This window comes from Nerophis ophidion, linkage group LG27 (assembly GCF_033978795.1).
Source record: "Nerophis ophidion isolate RoL-2023_Sa linkage group LG27, RoL_Noph_v1.0, whole genome shotgun sequence".
Taxonomy (NCBI): domain Eukaryota; kingdom Metazoa; phylum Chordata; class Actinopteri; order Syngnathiformes; family Syngnathidae; genus Nerophis; species Nerophis ophidion.
This window is the reverse complement of record NC_084637.1, coordinates 35,522,930-35,543,608: the sequence shown is the minus strand read 5'-3', so window position 1 is coordinate 35,543,608 and position 20,679 is coordinate 35,522,930. Positions and strand designations below refer to the sequence as shown.

Here is a 20,679-nt window from a genome sequence, read left to right as displayed (position 1 = left end):
TGTATGTATGTAAGGATGTATGTATGTAAGGATGTATGTGTGTAAGGATGTATGTAAGGATGAATGTGTGTAAGGATGAATGTGTGTAAGGATGTATGTAAGGATGTATGTGTGTAAGGATGTATGTATGTAAGGATGTATGTATGTAAGGATGTATGTATGTAAGGATGTATGTGTGTAAGGATGTATGTAAGGATGAATGTGTGTAAGGATGTATGTGTGTAAGGATGTATGTATGTAAGGATGTATGTGTGTAAGGATGTATGTAAGGATGAATGTGTGTAAGGATGTATGTAAGGATGCATGTATGTAAGGATGTATGTATGTAAGGATGTATGTGTGTAAGGATGTATGTATGTAAGGATGTATGTGTGTAAGGATGTATGTAAGGATGCATGCATGTAAGGATGTATGTATGTAAGGATGTATGTGTGTAAGGATGTATGTAAGGATGTATGTATGTAAGGATGTATGTGTGTAAGGATGTATGTAAGGATGAATGTGTGTAAGGATGAATGTGTGTAAGGATGTATGTAAGGATGCATGTATGTAAGGATGTATGTATGTAAGGATGTATGTGTGTAAGGATGTATGTAAGGATGTATGTATGTAAGGATGTATGTGTGTAAGGGTGTATGTAAGGATGAATGTGTGTAAGGATGTATGTGTGTAAGGATGTATGTATGTAAGGATGTATGTGTGTAAGGATGTATGTATGTAAGGATGTATGTATGTAAGGATGTATGTGTGTAAGGATGTATGTAAGGATGAAGGTGTGTAAGGATGAAGGTGTGTAAGGATGAATGTGTGTAAGGATGTGTATAAGGATGAAGGTGTGTAAGGATGTATGTGTGTAAGGATGTATGTGTGTAAGGATGTATGTAAGGATGTATGTGTGTAAGGATGTATGTATGTAAGGATGTATGTATGTAAGGATGTATGTATGTAAGGATGTATGTGTGTAAGGATGTATGTAAGGATGAATGTGTGTAAGGATGAATGTGTGTAAGGATGTATGTAAGGATGTATGTGTGTAAGGATGTATGTATGTAAGGATGTATGTATGTAAGGATGTATGTATGTAAGGATGTATGTGTGTAAGGATGTATGTAAGGATGAATGTGTGTAAGGATGAATGTGTGTAAGGATGTATGTAAGGATGTATGTGTGTAAGGATGTATGTATGTAAGGATGTATGTAAGGATGTATGTGTGTAAGGATGTATGTAAGGATGAATGTGTGTAAGGATGAATGTGTGTAAGGATGTATGTAAGGATGCATGTATGTAAGGATGTATGTATGTAAGGATGTATGTATGTAGGGACGGCGTAGCGCAGTGGAAGAGTGGCCGAGCGCAACCCGAGGGTCACTGGTTCAAATCCCACCTAGAACCAACCTCGTCACGTCCGTTGTGTCCTGAGCAAGACACTTCACCCTTGCTCCTGATGGGTGCTGGTTGGCGCCTTGCATGGCAGCTCCCTCCATCAGTGTGTGAATGTGTGTGTGAATGGGTAAATGTGGAAGTAGTGTCAAAGCGCTTTGAGTACCTTGAAGGTAGAAAAGCGCTATACAAGTACAACCCATTTATCATTTATTTTTTATGAATGTGTGTAAGGATGAATGTGTGTAAGGATGTATGTAAGGATGCATGTATGTAAGGATGTATGTATGTAAGGATGTATGTATGTAAGGATGTATGTGTGTAAGGATGTATGTATGTAAGGATGTATGTGTGTAAGGATGTATGTAAGGATGCATGTATGTAAGGATGTATGTATGTAAGGATGTATGTGTGTAAGGATGTATGTAAGGATGTATGTATGTAAGGATGTATGTGTGTAAGGATGTATGTAAGGATGAATGTGTGTAAGGATGTATGTAAGGATGTATGTGTGTAAGGATGTATGTAAGGATGCATGTATGTAAGGATGTATGTATGTAAGGATGTATGTGTGTAAGGATGTATGTAAGGATGTATGTATGTAAGGATGTATGTGTGTAAGGATGTATGTAAGGATGAATGTGTGTAAGGATGTATGTGTGTAAGGATGTATGTATGTAAGGATGTATGTGTGTAAGGATGTATGTAAGGATGAAGGTGTGTAAGGATGAAGGTGTGTAAGGATGAATGTGTGTAAGGATGTGTATAAGGATGAAGGTGTGTAAGGATGTATGTGTGTAAGGATGTATGTGTGTAAGGATGTATGTAAGGATGTATGTGTGTAAGGATGTATGTATGTAAGGATGTATGTATGTAAGGATGTATGTGTGTAAGGATGTATGTAAGGATGAATGTGTGTAAGGATGAATGTGTGTAAGGATGTATGTAAGGATGTATGTGTGTAAGGATGTATGTATGTAAGGATGTATGTATGTAAGGATGTATGTGTGTAAGGATGTATGTAAGGATGAATGTGTGTAAGGATGAATGTGTGTAAGGATGTATGTAAGGATGTATGTGTGTAAGGATGTATGTATGTAAGGATGTATGTGTGTAAGGATGTATGTAAGGATGTATGTGTGTAAGGATGTATGTATGTAAGGATGTATGTATGTAAGGATGTATGTGTGTAAGGATGTATGTAAGGATGAATGTGTGTAAGGATGAATGTGTGTAAGGATGTATGTAAGGATGTATGTGTGTAAGGATGTATGTATGTAAGGATGTATGTATGTAAGGATGTATGTATGTAAGGATGTATGTGTGTAAGGATGTATGTAAGGATGAATGTGTGTAAGGATGAATGTGTGTAAGGATGTATGTAAGGATGTATGTGTGTAAGGATGTATGTATGTAAGGATGTATGTAAGGATGTATGTGTGTAAGGATGTATGTAAGGATGAATGTGTGTAAGGATGAATGTGTGTAAGGATGTATGTAAGGATGCATGTATGTAAGGATGTATGTATGTAAGGATGTATGTATGTAAGGATGCATGTATGTAAGGATGTATGTATGTAAGGATGTATGTGTGTAAGGATGTATGTATGTAAGGATGTATGTGTGTAAGGATGTATGTAAGGATGAATGTGTGTAAGGATGTATGTGTGTAAGGATGAAGGTGTGTAAGAATGTATGTGTGTAAGGATGTATGTAAGGATGAAGGTGTGTAAGGATGAAGGTGTGTAAGGATGAAGGTGTGTAAGGATGAATGTGTGTAAGAATGTGTATAAGGATGAAGGTGTGTAAGGATGTATGTATGTAAGGATGTATGTATGTAAGGATGTATGTATGTAAGGATGTATGTAAGGATGTATGTATGTAAGGATGTATGTAAGGATGAAGGTGTGTAAGGATGAATGTGTGTAAGGATGTGTATAAGGATGAAGGTGTGTAAGGATGTATGTATGTAAGGATGTATGTATGTAAGGATGTATGTAAGGATGAAGGTGTGTAAGGATGAAGGTGTGTAAGGATGAAGGTGTGTAAGGATGAATGTGTGTAAGGATGTGTGTAAGGATGAAGGTGTGTAAGGATGTATGTATGTAAGGATGTATGTATGTAAGGATGTATGTAAGGATGAAGGTGTGTAAGGATGAATGTGTATAAGGATGTATGTAAGGATGAAGGTGTGTAAGGATGAAGGTGTGTAAGGATGTATGTGTGTAAGGATGTATGTGTGTAAGGATGTATGTATGTAAGGATGTATGTATGTAAGGATGTATGTAAGGATGAAGGTGTAAAACTCACAGAATATGAATAAAGGATTAGGACGCATGGCAAAGTCTGGCAGATAAAACCACTTGATGACGTTGGAGGTGAGAGGATGGAGTGAAGTCCTCCATGGGTAATCTGCAAGGAAGTGGAAGAAATGAAGTGTGTGTGACAAGTCATCTCTCCTTCTCCTGGTGTGTGTGACATTTTATTTTGGAGAGAGCGCGTGATGTTCTTGAAATCCCATTTAAGTTGAAGAAGAATGTGGAGTGCATGAGAAAGAGCAGAGAAGAGGTGTGATATTGAGGTGCTTACCAACGCAGAGGGCAGGAGGGATGCCGATGCACAGCAGGTACTGCAGCACCATCAGGCCCGCCGTGAAGCAGCAGTACTTAGGCCACACCTCCCCGATGGCCTTCCTGCGGCGCCGTGACACCACTGCCATCAGAGCGCAGGAGTGCAGCAAGGCGTAGAAGTCCATCCTCTGGCCGATCACGTTGACCGCCACGATCAAGCTGACCTGAAAGAAACACCCGAGGTCTTTCCGAGAGGACACTGAGCAGGAAGTAGAAGAGTCCAAAGACCTGCGGTCACCTCCAGTCCAAACTTGTAGAAGAAGAAGTTGATGAAGTACTTGATGCAGGGCCGCACGCCGAGATCCATGTGCTGCCTGCCCACGCCCTGGAAGATGATGCTGAAGGGCGGGGCCTTCAGGTTGTTATGGAGACGGAAGTAGATCTGGTGGCGATGGACGGTGGCCTCAAACACCAGCAGAGCCAGCACCAGCAGATGGTTCTACAAAGACATGTACTATTGTACTCCAGGGTACTACCACAGTACTACTAAGGCGCTACTGACCCTCAGGCAGGGAAGGATCCTCCCCTCACACTTGACCAGAGCTCCACACCACAAGACAGGATCCACAGGATCCATGTAGAGGATGGACCTCTTCAGGAGCTCCACCGTCTTCTTCCTCACCTCCACCTCCACGCTGGAGGAGTTGGAGGCCAGCACACTCTGGACACCACACAATTGGACATGACATGTGACACGCAACACATGTCACGTGACACGTCTCATGTGACATGTGACGCCCATGACACATGTCACATGAAACATGACACATGACACCCATGACACACGAGTATGACACATGTCATATGACACATGACACCCATGACACATGACACATGTCATATGACACATGACACCCATGACACATGACACATGTCATATGACACATGACACCCATGACACGAGTATGACACATGTCGTATGACACATGACATATGACACTCATGACACACAAGTATGACACATGTCATATGACACATGACACCCATGACACATGACACATGTCATATGACACATGACACCCATGACACATGTCATATGACACATGACACCCATGACACACGAGTGTGACACATGTCGTATGACACATGACATATGACACTCATGACACACAAGTATGACACATGTCATATGACACATGACACCCAAGACACATGACACATGTCATATGACACATGACACCCATGACACAAGTATGACACATGTCATATGACACATGACACCCATGACACATGACACATGTCATATGACACATGACACCCATGACACACGAGTATGACACATGTCATATGACACATGACACCCATGACACATGTCATATGACACATGACACTCATGACACACGAGTATGACACATGTTATATGACACATGACACCCATGACACATGACACATGTCATATGACACATGACACCCATGACACACGAGTATGACACATGTCATATGACACATGACACCCATGACACATGTCATATGACACATGACACCCATGACACATGTCATATGACACATGACACCCATGACACACGAGTATGACACATGTCGTATGACACATGACATATGACACTCATGACACACAAGTATGACACATGTCATATGACACATGACACCCATGACACATGTCATATGACACATGACACCCATGACACGACACATGTCATATGACACATGACACCCATGACACACGAGTATGACACATGTCATATGACACATGACACCCATGACACATGTCATATGACACATGACACTCATGACACACGAGTATGACACATGTCATATGACACATGACACCCATGACACATGTCATATGACACATGACACCCATGACACACGAGTATGACACATGTCATATGACACATGACACCCATGACACACGAGTATGACACATGTCATATGACACATGACACCCATGACACATGACACATGTCATATGACACATGACACCCATGACACATGACACGTCATATGACACATGACACCCATGACACACGAGTATGACACATGTCGTATGACACATGACATATGAAACTCATGACACACAAGTATGACACATGTCATATGACACATGACACCCATGACACATGACACGTCATATGACACATGACACCCATGACACGAGTATGACACATGTCATATGACACATGACACCCATGACACATGAGTATGACACATGTCATATGACACATGACACCCATGACACATGTCATATGACACATGACACTCATGACACACGAGTATGACACATGTCATATGACACATGACACCCATGACACATGACACATGTCATATGACACATGACACCCATGACACACGAGTATGACACATGTCATATGACACATGACACCCATGACACACGAGTATGACACATGTCATATGACACATGACACCCATGACACATGTCATATGACACATGACACTCATGACACACGAGTATGACACATGTCATATGACACATGACACCCATGACACATGACACATGTCATATGACACATGACACTCATGACACACAAGTATGACACATGTCATATGACACATGACACCCATGACACATGACACATGTCATATGACACATGACACCCATGACACACGAGTATGACACATGTCATATGACACATGACACCCATGACACACGAGTATGACACATGAGTATGACACTACATGTCTGACACATGACACATGAGTATGATACTGCATGTCTGATACACGCTACATGAGTATGAGACTCCATGTCTGACACATGAGTATGATACTACATGTCTGACACATGACACATGAGTATGATACTACATGTCTGACACATGACACATGAGTATGATACTACATGTCTGACACATGAGTATGATACTACATGTCTGACACATGAGTATGATACTACATGTCTGACACATGAGTATGATACTAGGTGTCTGACACATGAGTATGATACTAGGTGTCTGACACACGCTACATGAGTATGATACTAGGTGTCTGACACATGAGTATGATACTAGGTGTCTGACACATGAGTATGATACTAGGTGTCTGACACATGAGTATGATACTAGGTGTCTGACACATGAGTATGATACTAGGTGTCTGACACACGCTACATGAGTATGATACTAGGTGTCTGACACATGAGTATGATACTAGGTGTCTGACACATGAGTATGATACTACATGTCTGACACATGAGTATGATACTAGGTGTCTGACACATGAGTATGATACTAGGTGTCTGACACATGAGTATGATACTAGGTGTCTGACACACGCTACATGAGTATGATACTAGGTGTCTGACACATGAGTATGATACTAGGTGTCTGACACATGAGTATGATACTACATGTCTGACACATGAGTATGATACTAGGTGTCTGACACATGAGTATGATACTCCGTGTCTGATACACGCTACATGAGTATGATACTAGGTGTCTGACACATGAGTATGATACTAGGTGTCTGACACATGAGTATGATACTAGGTGTCTGACACATGAGTATGATACTACATGTCTGACACACGCTACATGAGTATGATACTAGGTGTCTGACACATGAGTATGATACTAGGTGTCTGACACATGAGTATGATACTAGGTGTCTGACACACGCTACATGAGTATGATACTAGGTGTCTGACACATGAGTATGATACTAGGTGTCTGACACATGAGTATGATACTAGGTGTCTGACACATGAGTATGATACTAGGTGTCTGACACATGAGTATGATACTAGGTGTCTGACACATGAGTATGATACTAGGTGTCTGACACATGAGTATGATACTAGGTGTCTGACACATGAGTATGATACTAGGTGTCTGACACATGAGTATGATACTAGGTGTCTGACACATGAGTATGATACTAGGTGTCTGACACATGAGTATGATACTAGGTGTCTGACACATGAGTATGATACTAGGTGTCTGACACATGAGTATGATACTAGGTGTCTGACACATGAGTATGATACTACATGTCTGACACACGCTACATGAGTATGATACTAGGTGTCTGACACATGAGTATGATACTAGGTGTCTGACACATGAGTATGATACTAGGTGTCTGACACATGAGTATGATACTAGGTGTCTGACACATGAGTATGATACTAGGTGTCTGAGACACGCTACATGAGTATGATACTAGGTGTCTGACACATGAGTATGATACTAGGTGTCTGACACATGAGTATGATACTAGGTGTCTGACACATGAGTATGATACTAGGTGTCTGACACATGAGTATGATACTAGGTGTCTGAGACACGCTACATGAGTATGATACTAGGTGTCTGACACATGAGTATGATACTAGGTGTCTGACACATGAGTATGATACTAGGTGTCTGACACATGAGTATGATACTAGGTGTCTGACACATGAGTATGATACTAGGTGTCTGACACATGAGTATGATACTAGGTGTCTGACACATGAGTATGATACTAGGTGTCTGACACATGAGTATGATACTAGGTGTCTGACACATGAGTATGATACTAGGTGTCTGACACATGAGTATGATACTAGGTGTCTGACACATGAGTATGATACTAGGTGTCTGACACATGAGTATGATACTAGGTGTCTGACACATGAGTATGATACTAGGTGTCTGACACATGAGTATGATACTAGGTGTCTGACACATGAGTATGATACTAGGTGTCTGACACATGAGTATGATACTACATGTCTGACACACGCTACATGAGTATGATACTAGGTGTCTGACACATGAGTATGATACTAGGTGTCTGACACATGAGTATGATACTAGGTGTCTGACACATGAGTATGATACTACATGTCTGACACACGCTACATGAGTATGATACTAGGTGTCTGACACATGAGTATGATACTACATGTCTGACACACGCTACATGAGTATGATACTAGGTGTCTGACACATGAGTATGATACTAGGTGTCTGACACATGAGTATGATACTAGGTGTCTGACACATGAGTATGATACTACATGTCTGACACACGCTACATGAGTATGATACTAGGTGTCTGACACATGAGTATGATACTAGGTGTCTGACACATGAGTATGATACTACATGTCTGACACACGCTACATGAGTATGATACTAGGTGTCTGACACATGAGTATGATACTAGGTGTCTGACACATGAGTATGATACTAGGTGTCTGACACATGAGTATGATACTAGGTGTCTGACACACGAGTATGATACTAGGTGTCTGACACATGAGTATGATACTAGGTGTCTGACACATGAGTATGATACTACATGTCTGACACACGCTACATGAGTATGATACTAGGTGTCTGACACATGAGTATGATACTAGGTGTCTGACACATGAGTATGATACTAGGTGTCTGACACATGAGTATGATACTAGGTGTCTGACACATGAGTATGATACTAGGTGTCTGACACACGAGTATGATACTAGGTGTCTGACACATGAGTATGATACTAGGTGTCTGACACATGAGTATGATACTACATGTCTGACACACGCTACATGAGTATGATACTAGGTGTCTGACACATGAGTATGATACTAGGTGTCTGACACATGAGTATGATACTAGGTGTCTGACACATGAGTATGATACTACATGTCTGACACACGCTACATGAGTATGATACTAGGTGTCTGACACATGAGTATGATACTAGGTGTCTGACACATGAGTATGATACTAGGTGTCTGACACATGAGTATGATACTAGGTGTCTGACACATGAGTATGATACTAGGTGTCTGACACATGAGTATGATACTAGGTGTCTGCCGGGGGACTTACGGAGGTGCAGTTGGAGGAGTACTCCTCAGGCTTGATGAGCTTCAGCTGGTAGAACATCTTGCACACCACCATGACGCAGGCCCAGACGGCCGACACGCTGGATGCCGTGGGTCGTAACCGTGGGAACGGGATGGCAAACACCCACAGAACCAGGAAGAGCGAGTTCATGAGAGAAACCTGTGGAGAACCAGAGTCAGTCCCAGGGAAAAGAGCCCTGAGAGTCCAGGTCCCACCTCACTCAGCGACACCCAGATGATGCCGGAGGACACCATCTTGAAGCCGTGGAGCTCCATTACTCTCCAGCTGAGCTCCTGGAGCCTCTGGAGGCCCAGCACAGCCTGGATGAGCAAGACTCCAGCCCGGTCCACAATCAGGAGCCACTTGTCCTCACCTCCGCTGCTCAAAGCTTCTGAAAACAAGACCGAGGACAGCCATGATGGTGACCAACAACAGCCCAGCAGGGGGCGCTACCTTCTTCCTTCTCCTCATCTCCTCTCTCTGAGGTGGTCTGCAGGTCCACCATGTCCAGAGTCTCCTGACTTCTTGCACCGCTCATGCTCTCCTTCACCAGTCTGAAACCAGGGCCAACAATCCCGTGTTTAATGACGTCACATCACACACATCACAGCAGATTACACCAGGTGATGAAACATCACAGCAGATTACACCAGGTGATGCAACATCACAGCAGATTACACCAGGTGATGCAACATCACAGCAGATTACACCAGGTGATGCAACATCACAGCAGATTACACCAGGTGATGCAACATCACAGCAGATTACACCAGGTGATGCAACATCACACCAGATTACACCAGGTGATGCAACATCACAGCAGATTACACCAGGTGATGCAACATCACACCAGATTACACCAGGTGATGCAACATCACAGCAGATTACACCAGGTGATGCAACATCAAATGAGATGATGCAACACCACGTGAGACTACAACCAAGAGCACATAGTTAGATGTGACATTGTGGTAAATATTATGAAATATTATCATTCTTACCTTTTTTGGAACTTGTCAATGTTTTCTTTGATGCTGCAAAGGTGAAAGAATACATTTTACTGCAGGACCAGTAATCCAGTATGTAGTGAGAGTAGTAGTAGATGTAATCCAGTATGTAGTGAGAGTAGTAGTAGATGTAATCCAGTATGTAGTGAGAGTAGTAGTAGATGTAATCCAGTATGTAGTGAGAGTAGTAGTAGATGTAATCCAGTATGTAGTGAGAGTAGTAGTAGATGTAATCCAGTATGTAGTGAGAGTAGTAGTAGATGTAATCCAGTATGTAGTGAGAGTAGTAGTAGATGTAATCCAGTATGTAGTGAGAGTAGTAGTAGATGTAATCCAGTATGTAGTGAGAGTAGTAGTAGATGTAATCCAGTATGTAGTGAGAGTAGTAGTAGATGTAATCCAGTATGTAGTGAGAGTAGTAGTAGATGTAATCCAGTATGTAGTGAGAGTAGTAGTAGATGTAATCCAGTATGTAGTGAGAGTAGTAGTAAATGTAATCCAGTATGTAGTGAGAGTAGTAGAAATGACTTACATGTCAGATATCAGCTGGACACAACTTCTCAGCTCCTCTTCTCTATGTTGGACAAAATGAATCAAAACAGTAACTAGTGGAAAAGTATCCAGTATTTATATTTACAACAATAAGAAGTGGAAAAGTACAGAGTATTCATTTTTGTAACTAGTAGAAAAGTAAACAGTATTTATATGAGTAAATAGAAATCAAGTACACAGCTTTTATATTAGTAACTAGTAATAAAGTACACAGCATTAATATGAGTAACTAATAATAAAGTACACAGTACTTGTATTAGTAAGTAGTAATAAAGTACACAGTATTTATATAAGTAAGTAGTAAAAAAGTAGACAGCCATCCCATCCATCCATCTTCTTCCGCTTATCCGAGGTCGGGTCGCGGGGGCGCAGCCTAAGCAGGGAAGCCCAGACTTCCCTCTCCCCAGCCACTTCGTCTAGCTCTTCCCGGGGGATCCCGAGGCGTTCCCAGGCCAGCCGGGAGACATAGTCTTCCCAACGTGTCCTGGGTCTTCCCCGTGGCCTCCTACCGGTTGGACGTGCCCTAAACACCTCCCTAGGGAGGCGTTCGGGTGGCATCCTGACCAGATGCCCGAACCACCTCATCTGGCTCCTCTCCATGTGGAGGAGCAGCGGCTTTACTTTGAGTTCCTCCCGGATGGCAGAGCTTCTCACCCTATCTCTAAGGGAGAGACCCAAACTCATTTGGGCCGCTTGTACCCGTGATCTTATCCTTTCGGTCATGACCCAAAGCTCATGACCATAGGTGAGGATGGGAATGTAGATCGACCGGTAAATTGAGAGCTTTGCCTTCTGGCTCAGCTCCTTCTTCACCACAACGGATCGATACAGCGTCCGCATTACTGAAGTCCGCCTGTCGATCTCACCATCCACTCTTCCCCCACTGGTGAACAAGACTCCTAGGTACTTGAACTCCTCCACTTGGGGCAGGGTCTCCTCCCCAACCCGGAGATGGCACTCCACCCTTTTCCGGGCGAGAACCATGGACTCGGACTTGGGAGTGGACAGTATTTATATTAATAAGTAGTAACAAAGTACACAGTATTTATATGAGTAGCTAGTAAAAAAGTATACAGTATTTATATTAGTAAGTAGTGATAAAGTACACAGTATTTATGTGAGTAACTACTAATAGTAAAGTACACAGTATTAATATCAGTAACTAGTAATAAAGTACACAGTATTTACATTAGTAAGTTGTATATAAAGTACACAGTATTGATATTAGTAACCAGTAGTAAAGTACACAGTAACAAGTAATAGAGCTCTGTGTGGTCAATAAAACAAAACAAAATTCACGCAGTGTCAAAAAAAAGTAGGACTGTGGCTGTAGGCAACCTCCTAACCTCAATGTGTATACTTCTGTGGCCTGAATGTTGTACTTTCTAACAGAATATTTGTCTGACAGGAGTGATACTGTGAGCAAAGTACAGCAGAGTATTGCAGTACTTGCAGGTAGAAGAGCAGTAGTTGTCACCTGCTGGCGGCCCTGACAGGAACCATATCCAGGTTGCAGAGGATCAGGAAGTCCAAGTTGAAGTAGTGCAGCTGCAGGATGCAGGCCAGCAGGAAGGCAGCAGGAAGTAGGATGCGTGCGAACAGTTCCACCGTGTCGTAGCGTTCCAGACCCAGATCCCGCAGGCTGACTCACAGGGGACACGTTTCAAGGTGACACACGCAGAGGGACGCATTTAAAGGTGACACACATGGAAAGACACATTTAAAGGTGACACACGTGGAGGGACACATTTAAAGGCGAGACACACGTGGAGGGACACATTTAAAGGTGAGACACACGTGGAGGGACACATTTAAAGGCGAGACACACGTGGAGGGACACATTTAAAGGCGAGACACGTGGAAGGACACATTTAAAGGCGAGACACACGTGGAGGGACACATTTAAAGGTGAGACACGTGGAGGGACACATTTAAAGGTGAGACACGTGGAGGGACACATTTAAAGGTGAGACACACGTGGAGGGACACATTTAAAGGTGAGACACGTGGAGGGACACGTTTAAAGGTGAGACACACGTGGAGGGACACATTTAAAGGTGAGACACGTGGAGGGACACATTTAAAGGTGAGAGACACGTGGAGGGACACATTTAAAGGTGAGACACGTGGAGGGACACATTTAAAGGTGAGACACACGTGGAGGGACACATTTAAAGGCGAGACACACGTGGAGGGACACATTTAAAGGCGAGACACACGTGGAGGGACACATTTAAAGGTGAGACACGTGGAGGGACACATTTAAAGGTGAGACACGTGGAGGGACACATTTAAAGGCGAGACACACGTGGAGGGACACATTTAAAGGCGAGACACACGTGGAGGGACACATTTAAAGGTGGGACACACGTGGAGGGACACATTTAAAGGTGAGACACGTGGAGGGACACATTTAAAGGTGAGACACACGTGGAGGGACACATTTAAAGGTGAGACACACGTGGAGGGACACATTTAAAGGCGAGACACATGTGGAGGGATACATTTAAAGGCGAGACACACGTGGAGGGACACATTTAAAGGTGAGACACTTGGAGAGACACATTTAAAGGTGAGACACACGTGGAGGGACACATTTAAAGGTGAGACACTTGGAGGGACACATTTAAAGGTGAGACACGTGGAGGGACACATTTAAAGGTGAGACACACGTGGAGGGACATTTAAAGGTGAGACACGTGGAGGGACACATTTAAAGGTGAGACACACGTGGAGGGACACATTTAAAGGCGAGACACACGTGGAGGGACACATTTAAAGGTGAGACACGTGGAGGGACACATTTAAAGGTGAGACACGTGGAGGGACACATTTAAAGGTGAGACACGTGGAGGGACACATTTAAAGGCGAGACACACGTGGAGGGACACATTTAAAGGCGAGACACACGTGGAGGGACACATTTAAAGGCGAGACACACGTGGAGGGACACATTTAAAGGTGAGACACGTGGAGGGACACATTTAAAGGTGAGACACGTGGAGGGACACATTTAAAGGCGAGACACACGTGGAGGGACACATTTAAAGGCGAGACACACGTGGAGGGACACATTTAAAGGCGAGACACACGTGGAGGGACACATTTAAAGGCGAGACACACGTGGAGGGACACATTTAAAGGCGAGACACACGTGGAGGGACACATTTAAAGGCGAGACACACGTGGAGGGACACATTTAAAGGTGAGACACTTGGAGAGACACATTTAAAGGTGAGACACTTGGAGAGACACATTTAAAGGTGAGACACGTGGAGGGACGCATTTAAAGGTGAGAGACACGTGGAGGGACACATTTAAAGGTGAGACACACGTGGAGGGACACATTTAAAGGCGAGACACACGTGGAGGGACACATTTAAAGGCGAGACACATGTGGAGGGATACATTTAAAGGCGAGACACACGTGGAGGGACACATTTAAAGGTGAGACACATGGAGAGACACATTTAAAGGTGAGACACTTGGAGGGACACATTTAAAGGTGAGACACGTGGAGGGACGCATTTAAAGGTGAGACACACGTGGAGGGACACATTTAAAGGTGAGACACACGTGGAGGGACACATTTAAAGGCGAGACACACGTGGAGGGACACATTTAAAGGCGAGACACACGTGGAGGGACACATTTAAAGGTGAGACACACGTGGAGGGACACATTTAAAGGTGAGAGACACGTGGAGGGACACATTTAAAGGTGAGACACACGTGGAGGGACACATTTAAAGGTGAGACACACGTGGAGGGACACATTTAAAGGTGAGACACACGTGGAGGGACACATTTAAAGGTGAGACACACGTGGAGGGACACATTTAAAGGTGGGACACTGGTGTGCGTGCGTGGCACTGACCCTTCCTCCGACATGCCCATGATTTGCCTGAAGAGCGCCGACACGCTCCTGAACTGGTACATGTAGATGGTGATCAGCACCAGCATGGAGTAGCCCACCACCACCGCCCAGAAGTTCTTCAGGTAGCGACGCCACAGGTCAAAACGCACCTGGGAGTGGCGCCAAGGATAAAAATCAATTTTTACATTTAAACATAGACATTTAGCTAAAAAGTAGCATGAAAGGCTAATAAATGCGAGGTTAACATACTTCCAAGATGGTTGCCAAGTAGCAAAGATCTTGCTTTTGAGGCTTTAGCGTACACATTTAGCTAAGAGACATGATCACACTGTCAAGATGGTGCCAAGCATCAAAATCCATGATGTGAACATTTAAAAATGTAGGTTAACACATGCAAAAGTAGCTAAAAAAAAACTAGCATGGTAACAGCACGCTAGAGTAGTTGTAGGTGTAAACATAAAAAGCGAGGTAAAAAACTAGCATAAAACATCAGCATGCCGACGTTAGCATACTATCAAGATGGCACCAAGCATCAAAATCCAAGATTTTTAGGTTAAGATGTAGCTAAAAAAGCTAGCAAAATAAAAACGTTAGCATGCGAGCGTTCTCAGCACCATGCTAACAGTTAGTGTGCATTAGCGATAGGTTATGTTTGTTTACATCCAGCCCACCAGATGGCAGTATCTGCATGTGATGTCCTACAAAGCACATTGACGTGGTGTAGTCCCTCAAAGATGCTGACCATGTCCAAGTGGAGCGCTCAAGGCCATTAGCGTCTCCTTGCTAAGTGCCGGCCAAAGAAAAACAAACCACACCAAAAAAAAACAGTTCTGTGCTGTGAACCTGTGGCCCAGGCTAATGTTAGCTTGCTATATTGGGACCAGTTGTGAGATGGAGACATGTCTCAAAACCTGGGAATTTTAGGTTCAAATGATCAAAATGAGCTCAAAAGCTAGCAGCCAATGTTGGCATGCTAATGAGAACACTAGAAAATGGAAAAGTACAGAAGCCGCCGTACTTTGAAGAGTGTCTGAATCTGTGAGCTACTGTACAAAATGAGCTGTAGCGCTAGCCTACAACATTAGGCTAACATGGGCGCGATATAGGGCGGCAATATAGGTCAGCAACTTAAGGGTTCCAGGTTCGATCCCCGCTTCCGCCATCCTAGTCACTGCCGTTGTGTCCTTGGGCAAGACACTTTACCCACCTGCTCCCGGTGCCACCCACACTGCTTTAAATGGAACTTAGATATTGGGTGTCACTATGTAAAGGCACTTTGAGTCAATATAATTCCCTTCATTAACATGCTTACATTAAAATGTAACACTTAGCATGTGTGCTAACAACGCCATGCTAACAGTTAGCATGTCTTGCATATCAAGTAACACGGCTGCAGAAGTAAGGAAAAAAGTGAAAAAACTGCAAAGAAAGTTTAGCATGCTAATATTACGTGGCATGTACCAAATTATCTGACCCTGAGGTAAACGGAAGCAAATAGAAAAAAATTATGCTTATTTGGCATGCAGGCCAGCTAATGTTAGCATGCCATCAGTTTGCTTGTGTGGAAAGTAGACAAGTGTGTGAAGAAAATGAGACGTTAAGCACCGAGCTTGGTGAGAGAATGGCTGAGCTACAAGAGGTCATCTTGCCTTCTTGGGGGTTTTCTCAGAGCAATTGTCCATTAAAAGGCTATGTACCCATTCAATTGGCCCATTGTTTTAAATTTGTCAATAACAAAATGTCAACTTAAAAGTACCGCCGCAGGCGCGAGTGAAACCTTTCCGACGGTATAACATATGTGGGGGTTCGTTAGCCGGTTCGTTGCGTATTAATTGTAAGAAAAACGTGCAGAACTGTAATAATAAAAAGTTCAAGTATGTACGGGCTGCTTGCATAGCAGGCCCATAATTATAACACAGGAAGTTAGCGTACTTCTGAGATGGTGCTAAGTATCCAAAATCCATGATTCTTTAGGTCAAACATACAAAATGAGTTTCATGTGTTTGCATGCTAACATGAAAAAAGTCAGCGTACTTCTAAGGTGGTGAAAGTCATACTTTTTAGGTCTTAATGAATACAATTAGCAAAAATGCTAGCATAAGAAATGTGCGTATTTTTAGTATGGCAGCAAATATCTAAATCCATCATTTTTAGGTTGGAACATGTACAATTAGCTCAAATGCTAGTATAAAGCATTAGCATGCTAGCTCGTAACCAGAGGAGGAAATACCAAATATTTTATAGAGTAAAAAAGCTAAAATGGTGAAGTGTAAAAGATTCTGTAGGTTTTAAATGGCTGGAGAGAGGAGGAAAGTCAGAAGAGGTCATCTCATGTCCTGGAACATTCTAGGGCTGCGTACCTAATGAATAGGGCCTAGTCTACATTGTAGGGCTGCGTACCTAATGAATAGGGCCTAGTCTACATTGTAGGGCTGCGTACCTAATGAATAGGGCCTAGTCTACATTGTAGGGCTGCGTACCTAATGAATAGGGCCTAGTCTACATTGTAGGGCTGCGTACCTAATGAATAGGGCCTAGTCTACATTGTAGGGCTGCGTACCTAATGAATAGGGCCTAGTCTACATTGTAGGGCTGCGTACCTAATGAATAGGGCCTAGTCTACCTAATCAATGGGCCCCTCACGAGCGTGGAAATGGTCCAGAATTGAAGACCTTCCCAAGGACCTAAGATAAGTTTGGCCAGATCCTGCCCTCTTAAAGGCGGAATGAGAGATGAGACGGAAGAAGAATGAAGGTGAGGGCTGAGTTGGCACACCTGGTAGAGCACCACCAAGAAGAGGAAGAGGACGATGTAGAGAATCTTGTAGACCACCACCTGGACCAGGGAAATGTTACTGGTGCTGGACTTGACTGTGCAGTAGTACTGCCGGGACTTCTTACCTTTCCTGAGAAGCTGACCACAAAGAACATGGAGCAACAGAAGAGGATCCAGTACTTGACCAGGACTCCTTTCACTCCTGAGATCAGCATGGCCACCATCGCTGAGGGCTGGCTTTCTTCTGCTGGAGGAAGAAGAAGGAAAAGAGGAGAAGGAGAAGAAGAAGAAGAAAAAGAAGAAGAAGAAGAAGGAGGAGAAGAGAGCAAAGACTACTTACGTTGGACAGATGTGGTCTTCAGACTCTGCTCCTCCTGGCGCTCCTTCAGCTGCTGACCAAACATCAGCCAGAAACTGAAGGAGTAGAAAACCTGCCCAGAAATATGACATCATCAATACACCTTCTTCTTCACCTCATTATGTACAGTATGTACAGACAGAAATATGACATCATCAATACACCTTCTTCTTCACCTCATTATGTACAGTATGTACAGACAGAAATATGACATCATCAATATAACTTCTTGTCACTCAAGCAGCACAGAGGACAAAACCTGAGGCACCAGCTGTGTGGCCAGGTGGGTCCCAGCTACATCCAGGTGTGGCACCAGCTGTGTGGTCAGGTGGGTCCCAGCTACATCCAGGTGTGGCACCAGCTGTGTGGTCAGGTGGGTCCCAGCTACATCCAGGTGTGGCACCAGCTGTGTGGTCAGGTGGGTCCCAGCTACATCCAGGTGTGGCACCAGCTGTGTGGTCAGGTGGGTCCCAGCTACATCCAGGTGTGGCACCAGCTGTGTGGTCAGGTGGGTCCCAGCTACATCCAGGTGTGGCACCAGCTGTGTGGTCAGGTGGGTCCCAGCTACATCCAGGTGTGGCACCAGCTGTGTGGTCAGGTGGGTCCCAGCTACATCCAGGTGTGGCACCAGCTGTGTGGTCAGGTGGGTCCCAGCTACATCCAGGTGTGGCACCAGCTGTGTGGTCAGGTGGGTCCCAGCTACATCCAGGTGTGGCACCAGCTGTGTGGTCAGGTGGGTCCCAGCTACATCCAGGTGTGGCACCAGCTGTGTGGTCAGGTGGGTCCCAGCTACATCCAGGTGTGGCGAGGCAGGTGCATCAGGCTCTAAGTGAGACTTCCACTATTTTGACTAGTGAGATGTTCTGTTGATGTTGTGTTTCTCTTGTTTTGTAGACACGTACCTGTGACGTGTACAGAAGTGTGCTTTCAACCCCGGATGGGAGATTTGGATGTGTTTGTATTATTATTATTGTATTTGTTTACATTATGAGTACTGTATGTGTTTGTATTATTATTACTGTATTTGTTTACATTATTATTAATCTAATTTGTTTGCAATATTACTACTGCATTTGCTTACATTTTTATTACTGTATCTGTTTACATTATCATTACTGTATGATCAATCAATCAATCAATGTTTACTTATATAGCCCTAAATCACTAGTGTCTCAAAGGGCTGCACAAACCACTACCACATCCTCGGTAGGCCCACATAAGGGCAAGGAAAACTCACACCCAGTGGGACATCGGTGACAATGATGACTATGAGAACCTTGGAGAGGAGGAAAGCAATGGATGTGGAGCGGGTCTAACATGATACTGTGAAAGTTCAATCCATAATGGATCCAACACAGTCGCGAGAGTCCAGTCCAAAGCGGATCCAACACAGCAGCGAGAGTCCAGTCCAAAGCGGATCCAACACAGCCGCGAGAGTCCAGTCCAAAGCGGATCCAACACAGCAGCGAGAGTCCCGTTCACAGCGGAGCCAGAAGGAAACCATCCCAAGCGGAGGCTGATCAGCAGCGCAGAGATGTCCCCAGCCGATACACAGGCGAGCGGTCCATCCTGGGTCCCGACTCTGGACAGCCAGTACGTCATCCATGGCCACCGGATCGGACCGCTCACCTGCACTGGCTTCCTGTGCACTTAAGATGTGACTTTAAGGTTTTACTACTTACGTATAAAATACTACACGGTCTAGCTCCATCCTATCTTGCCGATTGTATTGTACCGTATGTCCCGGCAAGAAATCTGCCTTCAAAGGACTCCGGCTTGTTAGTGATTCCTAAAGCCCAAAAAAAGTCTGCGGGCTATAGAGCGTTTTCATTTCGGGCTCCAGTACTCTGGAATGCCCTCCCGGTAAAAGTTCGAGATGCCACCTCAATAGAAGCATTTAAGTCTCACCTTAAAACTCATTTGTATACTCTAGCCTTTAAATAGACTCCCTTTTTAGACCAGTTGATCTGCCGCTTCTTTTCTTTTTCTCCTATGGCGTAATGTGATCAAAACATGCAATGTACTGTACGCTACCTTAGTGTTAGGATCATGCAACATGAATTGTACTGTACATGACCTTAGTGTTATGATGATGCAATATGCAACATACTGTACATGACCTTAGTGTTATGATGATGCAATATGCAACATACTGTACATGACCTTAGTGTTATGATGATGCAATATGCAACATACTGTACATGACCTTAGTGTTATGATGATGCAATATGCAACATACTGTACATGACCTTAGTGTTATGATGATGCAATATGCAACATACTGTACATG

General features: G+C 43.7%; 1 protein-coding gene across 1 annotated transcript in view; it reads right to left on the bottom strand.

Annotated features, from left to right (window-relative positions):
* si:dkey-11f4.7 (piezo-type mechanosensitive ion channel component 2) overlaps positions 1-20,679 on the bottom strand; it is a 117,916-nt gene that overhangs the window by 51,138 nt on the left and 46,099 nt on the right. The window contains exons 13-26 of the mRNA XM_061889169.1: positions 18,372-18,462; positions 18,157-18,278; positions 18,032-18,091; positions 15,257-15,405; positions 12,858-13,022; positions 11,361-11,402; positions 10,823-10,855; positions 10,275-10,375; positions 10,037-10,209; positions 9,804-9,980; positions 4,514-4,672; positions 4,250-4,450; positions 3,971-4,175; positions 3,692-3,793 (exon numbers count right to left, since the gene is read on the bottom strand). Coding sequence (XP_061745153.1) covers positions 3,692-3,793; positions 3,971-4,175; positions 4,250-4,450; positions 4,514-4,672; positions 9,804-9,980; positions 10,037-10,209; positions 10,275-10,375; positions 10,823-10,855; positions 11,361-11,402; positions 12,858-13,022; positions 15,257-15,405; positions 18,032-18,091; positions 18,157-18,278; positions 18,372-18,462 — 1,780 coding nt within the window. The remainder of the gene's footprint in view (positions 1-3,691; positions 3,794-3,970; positions 4,176-4,249; positions 4,451-4,513; positions 4,673-9,803; positions 9,981-10,036; positions 10,210-10,274; positions 10,376-10,822; positions 10,856-11,360; positions 11,403-12,857; positions 13,023-15,256; positions 15,406-18,031; positions 18,092-18,156; positions 18,279-18,371; positions 18,463-20,679) is intronic.